The sequence below is a fragment of the Hydra vulgaris genome, chromosome 12 (genome assembly GCF_038396675.1).
Source record: "Hydra vulgaris chromosome 12, alternate assembly HydraT2T_AEP".
In the NCBI taxonomy this organism is placed as follows: Eukaryota; Metazoa; Cnidaria; class Hydrozoa; order Anthoathecata; family Hydridae; genus Hydra; species Hydra vulgaris.
In genome coordinates this window covers 52386154-52401477 of record NC_088931.1, presented here as the reverse complement: position 1 = coordinate 52401477, position 15324 = coordinate 52386154, and the positions used below count along the sequence as shown (strand labels likewise).

General features: G+C 26.8%; 1 protein-coding gene across 2 annotated transcripts in view; it reads left to right on the top strand.

Annotated features, from left to right (window-relative positions):
- LOC100210855 (sodium/hydrogen exchanger 8) overlaps positions 1–15324 on the top strand; it is a 45513-nt gene that overhangs the window by 13693 nt on the left and 16496 nt on the right. For both annotated transcript variants that reach the window (XM_065813657.1, XM_065813658.1), the window contains 7 exons: positions 1912–1946; positions 2864–3007; positions 3374–3515; positions 3701–3806; positions 4173–4289; positions 4676–4758; positions 15073–15190. In XM_065813657.1, the coding sequence (XP_065669729.1) occupies positions 1912–1946; positions 2864–3007; positions 3374–3515; positions 3701–3806; positions 4173–4289; positions 4676–4758; positions 15073–15190 (745 nt within the window). The remainder of the gene's footprint in view (positions 1–1911; positions 1947–2863; positions 3008–3373; positions 3516–3700; positions 3807–4172; positions 4290–4675; positions 4759–15072; positions 15191–15324) is intronic.

Here is a 15324-nt window from a genome sequence, read left to right as displayed (position 1 = left end):
ATCCGGCTCCGGTTCCGGCCAGATTTGTCAATTTAAATCCGGCAAGTCCGGCTCCGGCCGGATTTGGAAAAATTGAATCCGGTACAGCCCTAATATATATATATATATATATATATATGTATGCACATGCGTGTGAATATACATGTACAGTAACGTGCAAAAGTTTAGAAACACCTATTTTTTTTCAGTTTTTAACGCATAGCTTTTCACAAACTTTCTCAATAACCTGAAATTTTTACTAAATGTGCTCTATATTATAACAATTCAAAATCCATTTCACAAAATTTTTAAAACTCACCGGTCAATTAATTTTTATTATTTTTTTGAAAAGGCTTCTGTGCAAAAGTTTAGAAACAGTTTAATAACCTGTAATTATATCTGGTTTTTGTAAACAAAAGCATTATTAAAGGTCAAATTTTTTCTGAAATTTATTATTTGAATTAACTTGAGATATTTCAAAAGCAATGAAATATAACTGATTGAGAAATTATTTGTGAAGTTTTATAATTCAATTACGTAGTGATATTTTAAAAGCATGGGAAAGGCTAAGGAAGTTTCAGATGAAATAAAGAAATTTATCATAAAAGCTGTGGGGAAAAAAAAGACTTACAAAAGAATTACTGAACTTTACAATGTTTCTAAACCAGGAATATGTCACATTATGAAAAGGTTTCGTCAGCGCAAAACTATTGAAAGCAAGCCTCACTCTGGAAGACCTAAAGTTACAACTGAAAAGGCTGATAAATTATTAGTAAGGTTTTGCAAGAATAATCCTTGCATGACTGCTGTCGAACTTAATTCAATTATGCATCAGTTTCATTGCACAAACTGTAGCGTTAATACAACTAAAGGTCAATTATAACAAAACAATCTGTATGGTTGCCTTCCAGTTAATAAAACTTTTATATCTGCGAGAAATTTAAGAACCAGAATAAAATTTACGAGAGATCATCTCAGTTGGACAGTTAATGATTGGTCAAAAGTCCTTTTCTCCGATGAATCAAAGTTTATGCTATTCAGTAGTGACGGAATTAGATATGTCAGACGTCAAATAGTAGACAGATTTAATCCAAAAATCAGTTACCTACTGTTAAACATGGAGGAGGAAATGTTATGGTTTGGGGGTGTTTTAGTCGTGACAACCTGGGTCCCATTCATTGCATAGAAGGTATTATGGACCAGAGAGTTTATTTAGACATAATGAAGAACATTATGCTGCCCCATGCAAAGGACAAAATGAATCGCAATTGGATCTTTCAACAAGATAATGACCTAAAGCATTGTGCCAGATCTGTTAAGGAATATTTTCAATCAAAAAAAGTCAACGTTCTTGAATGGCCTTTACAGAGCCCAGATCTAAATCCCATTGAGCATCTTTGGGAGTACATTGACAGGCAATTAGTTGGTAGAAAACCAACCAACAAAGACAATTTATTTGGTTTGATTAAAGAATGTTGGTATAATATTCCTCAGGATGTTCTCATTAATTTAGTTGATTTGATACCTCGTCGCTGTGATGCTGTTTTAAAGGCAAATGGATATGCTACCAAATACTAACTTTTTTATTAATACTATTTTATTAAAAAAATTTAAACTTTGAAAGTTTTAGTAAATATTTCAGCTTTATAGAAATAAGTAATAATCCAAATTCAGCTGTTTCTAAACTTTTGCACGGAAGCCTTTTCAAAAAAACAATAAAAATTAATTGATCGGTGAGTTTTAAAAATTTTGTGAAATGGATTTTGAATTATTATAATATAGAGCACATTTGGTAAAAATTTCAGGTTATTTGAGAAAGTTTGTGAAAAGTTATGCGTTAAAAACTGAAAAAAAGTAGGTGTTTCTAAACTTTTGCACGCTACTGTATATGTCGGTGTGTGTGAATATAAATAACATTTTGGAATTTTTCAGTTAGGTTGGGTTCATGAAATAGCTGGAGTGGAAGCGTAAGTTTTTTTGTTTTGTTTTTAAATAAATTTTATAACTCTTATTTTGGTTTTGATTTTGATTTTGGTTTATAAAAAGTTAAGTAAAACAGTCTAAAATAATGCAAGTGAATGTGGCGCTTGAAAATATGCTAATAATACAATTCAACTTCTAACAGTATAAATATCAAAGTTAAGTTATGCATCAAAACCTCCTGACAAGGCCTGCAGGTATTATTCAACACAAATAATTCCACAAAGCTTACCACACTTTCTCTTGGTATTCCAATATCATCTGCAGCAAATGTCATCCATAATTTTTTTTCTTTTTCAAGGTTTATCTTGACTTATTTATCTATCATATTATCAGCTCTTCTAGTCTACAAACCTTATTTTATGGTGATAAACCTTATATGGTGATAAAGCTTTTATGGTGATTTTATGGTGATAAACCTATTTTTATGGTGATAAACCTTTTTTTTGTCCTCTAAATCAAAGTTTTTAGAAAATCATAGATAACCCATATTTAGGGTTAACCCATATCATTTTGCTTAACATATAAAATACTTTGGTTAACATATGAAATAAAAAATATAAATAAAAAATGAGAAAAACTCAGCAATTATCAAGGACAAAACTTTAAAAAAATTGATGTCATGCAATAAAAGTTATTTGAAGTCTTCGTTGGGTTATACATAAATTAATTTCTAATAACTTTTATTGCTCAAAGTCAATTTTTTTTAAATGCTATTAACAATGTTATTAAAAATTTGTAACAGTTAAGTTTGTTATATTTAAGAAACATAACTGTTTCAAAGAAAAGAAAGCTGACATTGTATGGTCATCACCATACAAAGTCATGTGTCTTGTTTCACTTTTTTTTATCTTTAATAGTTTAACTATTTTTTTTTTTTTTTTAATTTTAAGTTATGTCTTAGGTTTGCATTTGGTTCTTTGATCTCTGCTACTGATCCTGTTTCAACCCTAGCATTATTTAGTGCTATGAACGCTGACCAAGATTTGTATGCTATAGTATTTGGTGAAAGTGTCCTCAATGATGCAGTATCTATTATTTTAACTTTGTAAGTAAAGATTTTAACTTTTTTTTTTTTAACTATGTTTTAAAGTTTTTTTAATGTAAAAAAATAACTTTATTTCTCATAAAATTAAACTAGTTTATAACTAGTAACAAATACCTTACTAATCAAGACCATGTTGTAATAAACAGTTTTATATTTACAATTATTAATCAGTAAAATCTACAAGTTTTACTGATTCTTTGTGTAAGGGTGTTTACTAACTTAATTTTTAGCAATAATTATTTCTCTAGTTTTAACTAAAGTTAAACAATGTAGTGTTTGCCAATATAATATGGTCCTATTAAATAAAAAATAAAAAACTTTAATAAAATATAAGCTTGTAGAAAATATAATATGTAATTTCTTAAGAACTATAATGAGTGCTGCAGAACAGATGGACTCTGGTGATATTCACTTCAGCAGTTTAGCTCTTCATTCCATTGGAAAGTTTTGCATGATGTTCTTTTTGTCATCTATTATTGGTGTTTTGTTTGGACTTGCCAGTGCCTTAGTGAGTATGGTTTTTAGTTTAGATCTGATCTGCATTATTGTATCGTCTTTAAATTAATGACTTTTATTGCTAATATGAGTATGGTTTTTATGAGTATGGTTTTTATGAGTTTTATAGATTTTTTCTAATGGTTCTATTTTACATCCTTTTTTAATAATATAAACTTTATTGTTATTTTGTCTTAGCTGTTGAAGCATATTCGCATGAACAATCATCCTTCATTAGAATGTCTGACCATGATCATCTTTGCTTTTATGCCATATGGGTTTTGTGAAGCTGTTGAGTTATCTGGTAATCTTATTAAAGTATCAAAATATTGTTTAATATTCTACCTGTGACTAGCATTACTTTACCCACTACTTAGATTTCAACTTTTCAAAATCTTGTGTTTGTATCTGGTACCTAAACCTGGTGGAAGATCTATTTTATGTTATCTTATATTATTATCTTGTATACATTGCTACTCAAAACATTTTGATTTTTACTTAGAAAAAAAGTAACAAGGAAATTAAAAAAAAAAAAAGAAAACTTCTAACACTAAATAATGCTGATGATTACATTAGGACCAATTGAAATTCACTTCAATTTTATTAGCTGTATATTTATTTATTTCACTTGAATTTCTTTATTATTATGTATAAGTGTTTCTTTGCATAGGTATTATGGCAATTTTGTTATGTGGAATCACCATGTCACATTACACACATTTTAACTTATCTCCCCTTACTCAAATAACTGTCCAGCAAATTTTTCGTTTAATGGCACTGGTGACAGGTTTGCAAATTTTTTTCATAAAGTTAAAAATTAGGATCTTTATTTGATAAATTTAGCTTGAAATTATAGTTGGAAAGTGAATGCAAAAGACGCAAAACAAACAAATGCAAAATTACATGTTAATATTTTAATATAATTTATTTTTTATAATTTGTTATTTTCATTTATTATTTGATGCAGTACTTTTTAAAATTAATTTATGTTTTTTCTTTGACACATTACTGTATTTAATATTTTTGTTATTTATATAGATATTATGTGAGACGTGTTGTATATACGCATAATGTGTTTATATATATATATATATATATATATATATATATATATATATATATATATATATATATATATATATATATATATATACATATACATATTGTCTTTAGAAACAATTGTGTTTCTGTACTTGGGCATGGCTATCTTAAATGGACCACATTTGTTCGATATAAGATTTATCTCTTGGTCATTGGTACTTTTTAAAAGTTTAATTAAATATATTTATTAGTATAGGTGCATATTATGTGTTTATGCATAATTATATATATATATATATACATATATATATATATATATATATATATATATATATGTATATATATATATATATATATATATATATATATATATATATATATATATATATATATATATATATGTATATATATAGTCAATGTAGCAGCACTCCACTGCAAGTCAGGCTATTTGTCAGTCGATGTATGTACTGAAGCCCCCAGCAGTAGGCTATTTCAGTATGACATCACACTGCTCACCTAAATCAACAGTATAAGATTGGCGTTTTTATGCTAAAATCACCCCAAAAAAATTGAATGTAAGGAAGTAAGAGGGGGATGGTAAATATTTTGCATCAACTCTAAACGTTTAAGATGCTTTTTAATTATCAAAATTTTACTTTTAAAAATTAGCTTTTGAATTAAATTTAATCAAAAAAAGTTGCTTTTTATTAAGATTATCAGCAAGTTTTAAGCAGGCCAAAAAACAAAAGTTTTGAAAATTGCTTGTCTGCAAAAAAGCATGATCCTTTACACAAGAATTTTTTTTTTTTTACAACTTCAATAAATGTAAACACCATTATGTTACAATTATATGATGTAATATAATGCAACGTATAAAATATAACATAATAGTACCACGTATAACGTGTCATATCAATAAGTACCTCTTTAAATGGTTAAATAAAGTCTAATTCCATTTTATATATAGTCATATAAAGTATGAGGCATTTTAATTTATTATTCAAGGTGGCAGGATTATTTAATACTTTAAGTTCTATATTTTCAGATATTGTTTTGTTATATAGGTACGAACCCCGGTAGGAATAAGAAAACCGTGAGAACTTTGTTGTTCTTTTAGGTAATGTGAAATTGCCTGTTGCACTTGTTATATAGCTATTACAGTTAAATTGAAAAAATTTATCTAAAAAATACGATGGGACTAGTCCAGGTTTGTATTTAAGCGTAAATAGTACATTTTGGTAGATGTTGATTTGGAAAATATTTAGTGCATTCAAGGTTTTTAGTAAGGGTTTAGCATGGGGGAGTTTATCTTTATTACAAACTGATCTTGATGCATGTTTTTGACTTATAGTTTTTGACTATATAGTACTCTATAGGCTATATAGTACTCTATTGACTATATAGTACTCTATTGACTATATAGTACTCTATAGACTATATAGGACTATATAGTATTATATAGTACTATATAGTATATATATAGGACTATATAGTACTAAATATATATATATAGGACTATATATAGGACTATATATATATATAGTACTATATATAGGATATATATATACTATATATATATAGTCTATATAGATATATATATACTATATATAGTCTATATATATAGGACTATATATAGGACTATATATATATATAGTACTATATATAGGACTATATAGTACTATATAGGACTATAGTACTAAATAGGACTATATAGTACTCTATAGACTATATAGGACTATATAGTACTGTTTTTGACTATATAGTACTCAATTTGGATTTGTGTGTACTTGTCCATGTAATATTAGTGTACATAAGATAACTTTGGATGTAAGAAAAATAAAGCCATTTAAGATTATGTTGGGACAACATAGGTTTAACTTTGTAGAGTATCCCAATATTTTTTGAAATTTTGGTGTTTATTGTAATTTAATAATAAGGTAAGCGAATATTTCGACTTACCTTAGAGCTGTTAACATATGCCAACCATATATGTATTTCATTATTCGTTTATGTCATATTTGAATAATGTGGAAAAGTATGCAGAACATATTTTGCCTTTGTCTTAATTTTGCAATAAAATTATCAGTTTTAATCAAAATTTTTCTTATTTTTTGTATAGATATAAAAATGAGCTGAAAAGGTTAGAATACAGATCTCAAAAGTATATATTTAAACTCGTGTTTTTGAAAAACTTTTCAACAAATCCATAAAAACAGAGTGTCTTAAATTTATATATCTTTAAAACAAATTTATTTAAAATGATATGTAGTTAAATATTTAATAAAATGTTGAATTATATTATTTAGTAAGACAAAAAAACAAAAACTTAAATAAAACACTATATTTGTCAATTTTCTTAGAAAACATTGAAGATGCTGATTATTTTTGTAATTAATGTACTTTTCAAAATCAGTCATAACAGCCGCCATCTACAGGACTGAAGTCTAGCACAGCCTATTATAAAGAAAACCATATTGTAATAATTAAAAACATTTATTTCTGATAGGGACGATGATTTAAAATGTTTTACAAATATTATGTAACTCTATAGTAGTGGAAAATTATTAATTAAAGTAAAATTGAAAACATCTCAAATAAAGTAGATTTTAAAGAATTTTTTAATTATAAAAATGTTGTAGCAACAGAATCATTGAAACTACCTATAATCATTTTAACTATAGACATAACTGAAAGGTAAGCCAAGCTGCCTATCAACACAAAGCATTACAATAAAGTACAACACGACAATTACAAAGAGCATTAGCAAACAGCGTAACATTTATATAATCACATTACATTACACTAAATATTAACATGCATGTGTTTTCTATATAATTATGAAAGGCTAGACAACAGAGCCTAGATATACAACAGTAACACCTCTGTCCAGCTATCCACCTGCTGTCACACCTCTGTGAAGTACACCGCTTGGCTGACAAGGCAATCTTGCTTTACATCATTTTACTTTTTTTTAAATAGAATTTTAGTTATAAAAATTATTCGGCTAGTATAACAGTTTAGCTCTACACACACTGCAAGTCGCTTGCTTGGCTAGTTTAACAGCCTAACTCTACACACACTGCAAGTCATAACACTTGCTTGGCTAGTATAACAGCCTAACTATAACTATTTAAAATCAGTTATAACAGCAGGTAATGTTAAAAAAAATAAAGCATTAACATGGTTTCTAACAAGTGTTGCATGTTCAGGGTTGTGAACCAATTGATTATGCCAATCAGCATCATCTTTTGGCTGACATACTCTTTATAATTTTCAGAGGATGATCTCTTGGGTAAATAAAAGCTTTCCTCAAAACAGGTGGAGCACCATCTTCACCAACAAATACAACTGCAACTTCATTATGTGAAGGCAGATTATAATGGCATCTATGCTGCGCTTCAAGTAAAGAAATTTTTACAACTGAGACTGAGCAATCTTCTATAGCTACTTGAAAAATTTCACCTTCTACTTCAGTCATGTTTTTGAATGCAAGAGCAAATGGGTTCACTTCATGAATTATAGTTTATAAATGAAACATTAAATCATGTAAACAAAGGTTATTGCCGCATTGTTGCATTATAAAATTTACTGTTGCAAAAAATATGGTCATAGATATACAGTGGACAATATGTTGGGGGAATATCTTGATCTGGTCTAAGACTACCTACATAATGAAAAACTTGACCACATTTTTCAAAACAAGGTGGCCCATGATTCCTAGGTTGAACCACATTAGCTGTAAATGAGCAAAATCAGAAGAAAATGAAACACATTAAAATTTTTAATATATTTAAAAAAATTCATATTGGAATTATAATCTATAAAACTCCCTGTAAATAGATCTTATAAAACTTCTGGAGGTGGTGAAAGTGGAGGCAAAACTACTTTTCCATTATAGCAACATAGAAAATGTGTTTTATCCGGAAATCTTTTAGCACCACAATGCTGACAGATCGGGTTCAATTTAAAATTTCTTTAAAAATTATAATCTGGAATATTATTCTAAACAATTCTTATATTTAATTAATATATTCTTGCTAAACAATGCATTCTTCCCTGTCTAGCTGCATTTCATACACTTAATTAGATTAATTTTATGATTAATTTCATCTCACTTAACTCTATTTCTTTCATTTTGACAACAATTATTATTAATTTGCCTAAACACAATATCCTCATTAGGATTCAAATTAATTTCTACTCGTAGAGCAGAATTTTTTACAATTTGTAGATGATTAATTTGATCTCTCCTAGGTTCCATCTCTTTCATTTCGACGACGGTTATTATTAACTGGCATAACCACATTCTCATTAGGGTTCAAATTAATTTCTCCTTGCCGAGCAGCATCTCTTACATTTTGTAGATGATTAATTTCATTTTACCTTGTTCTATCACTGTCATTTTGACGATTATTTTCAAGTTGTCTATTAGTATTTACACTAACAACTTCTTCAAGCCCAATAACATCCATTTCAATTTCACTACTGCATTATTACTGTATATAACGAATAAACATAAAAAATCTTGTGATCTTTTCTATAAATAATTTCTTACTACTACTCTAAAGTGAAGAAAAGACAAAAATAAGTAACTTTAATAGACCACTATTATTTAAAAAATAATTAAAAAAATTAAATTAAATCATGAGAGACTAAATTTAATATATACTATTCTCAAGTTAAAAAACAACTACATATTTTTAACATACTCATATATGCTTGATAAATAGGAGGGGATATTTATTAATTTTGAAATTTTTTCTCTCCCACCCCAAGCTTATTAAGACGCCCACCTCCCTTTTATTAATTTTTACATGTTAACAAAAAACATCTCTAAAATAAAAAAAAACAATATATACATACATATATATATATATATATATATATATATATATATATATATATATATATATATATATATATATATATATATCCCTTTCCCTCCTCTGTTTATTCCCACCACTCCTTGTATTAAACACCCCAGAGCATATCCACGATAAAAAAACAAATGATAATTATCAATCAAAATCAAATAAAGTTTAACGAAATCCTACAATTCTAATAACAAAGAGGTTATATATACATATATATACAGTGGTGGCCAAATTATTAGACTAAATGCAATTTTTGATGCATTTGTGAAATTCATTCATAAATAATGCAACATTTTTACTTCAAAACATTACAAAAAATTAGAAAGTTAAGAAGCGCAATATTTTATTGTAAAAATGCATAAAATTGAACCGTTTAAATATAAAAATAATTAAATACAATGCAAAATTAGGACTTGATATTCAAATGCCAAGATGGCTTTAAATTCACATTAATAAGGCTAAGTTAAAATTACAATAAAAATGCAAAAAGTAACAATAGAAAATGAAATAAATTACAATGGCAATGAAAGTTCGAATAGTTGAAACATGTCAATTAATATTTTGTATGGTTTCCCTTATTTTTAAGCAGTGCCTGGACTCTTGAAGGCATCCCATGAATAAGTTTTGGGCAAAGCTTACGTATTTCATCATCATGATGCCAGACATTATTCAAAGCCTTGGTCAGTCCCATCTTGTTTTTTGGTTTCATCCCTCCTACTCTTCTTTTGACAATCTCCCACAGATTCTCAATGGGGTTCATGTCAGGTGAATTACCTGGCCACTGCAGAAGCTTAACGTGGTTGTCAGCTAAATATTTCTTGACTGTCTTCGCAGTGTGACAAGGTGCTCCATCTTGCATAAAAGTGAATGGTCTCCGTCGACACCATTCGCCAAATTGAGACAGCAGTTGTGTCTCAAGCACCTTCTTGTATTGAACTTGATTCGTGGTGCCTTCAACAGTATACAGTCATCCAGGCCCATGAATAGAGATAACTGACCAGACCATGACATACGTTGGGTGCTTTACTGTCTCTGCAACACAGTCAGGATGAAATTCTTCACCGGGTCTCCTACGTACATAGGCTGCTTTCTCATCCATGATGTAAAAGGATGATTCATCACTGAAACACACCTGACTCCAATCATTTTCAGTGAAATTCTTGTGTTGTTTTCCCCATGCCAAACGTTTCTTGATCATTGCTGGAGTCAGCTTTGGTTTTCTGCGTGGCCGTCGAAAACCATTCACAACTAATTGTCTTCTGGCTGTTCTGGTACACACATGTTCATTACTTTTTTGTAATTCTTTCTGCAACATCTTGCTTGTTGCTTTACGGTTTCTTATACAGCATTTCATGAGGTACCTGTTGTCTCGCACAGACATTGATTTTTTTCTGCCACAATTGCCAACACGATTGCCTCGTAATTTTTCACCAGTCTGCATCTTCTTCTTCATTCTTGATACCGATTTCTGACTTATTCCAACATTTTTAGCAATTTAGTTTTCCCATCTATTAAAAGGACATAAAATGCTTTATTAATTAAACATGTTTCTTTATTTTTAATGTAGAAAATAAAAATAAATAAAAGATTGACCTTAATGTAATGTCAAGCAACTCTTATTAATGTACATTTTCCTTTAATTTCTGCTCATAAACATCAAACAAATAAGAAAATACTGACCTCTAACAGATAGCAGGTGACCAAACTTTAATATTCAATTTACAGTTAAAGTTTTCAATAAAATGGATCTTGAGCGAAAATAAAATAAATTGCACTTATTTTCACTTAAGCAACATTGGGCTATACATGCAGTAATTATATATACATTAATTTAATAACTAATTTGTGCCAAAGTAGGTACATTCGAAAATAATCTTGGTTTTGTAGCCTAGTCTAATAATTTGGCCACCACTGTAAATATATATATATATATATATATATATATATATATATATATATATATATATATATATATATATATATATATATATATATATATATATATATATATATATATATATATATATATATATATATATATTTATATATATATATATATATATATATATATATATATACATATATATATATATATATATATATATATATATATATATATATATATATATATATATATATATATATATATATTCCAATACCTTTAAAAAGTAGCATAACATTTTAAACAAAGAAACATGGATCTTTTTATTTTTCTACTACTTCCAGCACAGTATTTTTTATTTTACTATTCCTAATTATTTTGTCTAAGAGAAAATATACATAAAAATACAGAGAAGTATAAAATTACTGAAGTATACCTATATTTATGTATATAAACTTACATAAGTAAACATGTAATTACATGTTAACAAATAACAATCTTATTTTTTCATGCCATTTCCAAAATAACAACAATGCAACAAAAATCTGAAAAATCTATAAAACTGATAAATTAAAAAAATAAACTATTTATTTATCAAAACATATATGTATACAAATATAAACATAGTCAAATATAAACCCTAATCAAAATGTATTAAATTCAAAATAGTGTTTAAAATTGAGAAGAACAGCGTGAGTTAAAGAACATGATTTAGTTCAAAAAGCTACGTGGGAGAATAACTAACAATTGCAACTAAGTGCATTAAACAGTAACTAAGTGCATTAAATTAACAACTTACAAACAATTTATCTTAAAAAAAATAGTTTTAAGTTAAAAATAATAATAATTTAAAAATATAATTATTATTTAGATACAAAAAAATATAGTAAAGGTAAAAAATAAATAATAAAGTAAAATATTAATTTTAAGTTATATATACCTATTATCTGATTTGTTCACGTATAAACTGTTAAATTTGTTTTCAATAAACTGCCCAAATCATAATCGTTGTAACTATGTGCATTAAATTAGATTTTTCATAAATATCCAATTACACGTTAGAAGATTCTATTTTAGCCAATTACATTTGTTATAACAATTGTAACTAAACACATTAAATAGTAGCTAAGCGCATTAAACAGTAACTAAGCACATTAAATGTTAAACTGGAGTATTAATGTTAAGATATAAGACCTTAAATGTTTTTGGATGTCACCCGTAAAATATGGGTTTGATAAAAGAGCTAAAAGAGGCTCTCAGATCAATGCATAGTAAAAAAGTGTAAACTTTACCGAGTTTATGTCATTGATCGAGTAAAAACAAAACATCAGTTTAAAAATTTTTTAATTATCAACCATCATTTGCTTGGGATAAAATCATTGGTTTTGTTAACATTTCTGTGATTTTCTTTTTTACTTTGATCTTTAGTAAGAATAAAGTTGTGCCTTTTATTGAGACCATAAACTAGCTTAGATGCTTTAGTTACAGACTTTACAGCACATTTAATTGATTGAGAGTTTGGAAGATATGTAAGTGGCAAAACCTTTCCAGATTCTTTTGTGTTCATCAGATCAAAGGATGAAAATCTAATTGTAGTATGAGGTTCCACCTCAACTTGACATACTTGTATTAGGTCATTCCAACATTTACAATCTTTATAATTGATTTGGGTTTAATCTTTGGGACACATTTTTTATTTTCTTTATTTTCTTTATCTATTGAACACAGTTTGTTACTCAACCTTGTGTTTTTGTAGGTTATGCAAATTAAAATTTAATTTTTTATTTCTTAAAAAAAAAAAGTTGCTACCATTATGATTAACATCATAAACAAACATGTTTCAGATATAGTCATTCCGGGTAAATTTGTATGCTTTGCGCTAGTTTTAATTCTACATAAAATTTTTTACAAATCAAATAAATATTTTTGCATAAAGGGTGTTCTGATGATCTCCTTTTTCTAGATTTTTATAATTTTTTTTAATTTGTTATTTTAAAAAAAAACTAGTTCAAGTAAGGATTCAAAGTTACACTTGCATTTACTTTGAATACTATTAAACTGAATGTCAATTTTAATCTTTTTATTCTAAAAAATTGTTTAGATTTCTTTGCATTGCTATAAAATAATTTTTAAATACATCTAATAAGAAAATTTTGACAATAAACATACAAGTTATTCAATAAAATAATGCAAATCACTAAATAAACTTGTTGATCAAATTTTAAGGTTATAAAAGAAAAAGTTTTAAAGACATGCTAAACATTTACTATAAAAAAATTACAGTGTTAAAGTTTTACAAAAAGTCAAAGTTATAATATCTGAATGGGAATAAAATTAATGCGATTCTGCAAGCAACATGTCATCATTTATTGTATACACACTCTCATCAATTAAAATGGACTCATTTAAAATGTTTGCAAACAATTTATCAGCTATTTCAATTTTTTGACTTGGCCTGGTTATAAGCTCCCTCATACCCGATAAGACAAAATGTATTTTTTACAAGCTGTTGGTTTTTGGTGTTAGTAGATGTCATAAGTGTTATGATTGTCTCATTCAACTTAAAAAATCACCATCAACTTAGATTTGTTCATTGTCACAAGTGATTAGGTTGAGCCACAATAAATTCTTATAGCATAACCATGATCTTCGAAAGCATGTGCATTGTAATTATTTACTTGTTCCAATGAAATAACTGCATGATTTTTAGGCATATGTAAAACTTTAATAAATAGCTCATTCTCCCCAATAACTTAATAATCATCACAAAAATAACATCAACATATTTTTTAAAAAACTATCCAATATTGAGTTAAACATCAATATTTCACATTATATCCACGTTGTGCATGTTACCTGGAATTACTCCATTTATTTAGTTCTCTTGGTTTTGAAAAACTGAAAAGTAATTTTATATGACAATTAAACACACATTTCCTTGAAATACTATAAGACATTTTTTCTTTCAACAACAGATATCTGTCAAGATAAAGCTAACACCATTTTCAACCTGGTTGGCAATTTTTAAACTATTGTCTTGTTTTTTCTGCTATTATCCAGATAGATTTTAACAACTTTTTAAGTCATTTATGCCAAATGGTATTAAACAATATTCCTAAAGGCAATATGATGTCCCATTACAGTGTTTATTTTTTGTTCTCAAACATTTTCTTGACATTTTTGAATGCTAAAAATATGAAGATAACTGATATTGTTAATAAAAATTAGTTTATTAATAGCATATTAGCCACATTTATAAAAAATGTTAAAAATTAAAATATCAAAATATGTTAGCAATAGTTATTTTAATTAGGTTACTACAAAAAAAGATGTTATTTAATATGTATTATTGCAATGTTACCCACACAGCAAGAAAAGCATTTATGGGTAAAATTGAATATTTAAAGTTACCCTGTTTTTGGTTATATTTTAGCTGAGTGGAAATATATATCCCTTTTGTGGCAAAAAATGTTAAGTTCATACTACTTTTACGTTGAAATTCTACAAATAATTCAACAAAATACAAAAAAACTTACCCGATATTCACATTATAATACATAATATTCATAATATAATGCAAAAATTGTGTAAAAAATACACTTATAAAACATACACAAATAACACTTCTGTAAAAAAAGTAATTTATCATATTTTCGTTGGTTGAAGAACAGGTAAAGAAATTACCAAAAAAAGATAAAATTTGAAAACATTTACAGTTTTCAAATTTTATTTTTTACATTTAAATTATTAATAATGATTTTTGTCACATTTAGTTTACTTGTTTACTTTCAAGAGCTGTTGTGGTTTTTCCTTTGTCACTTTTCTTTATTTACTGTCGACCTAAAGAAAACAGAATATCTTTGAAAGTATTATTTCTTATTTGGTTTAGTGGTAAGTGTTGTCTAAATAAATTGTATGTGTATATTTAATATGTTCTATTTATTGTATATATATATATATATATATATATATATATATATATATATATATACATATATATATATATATATATATATATATATATA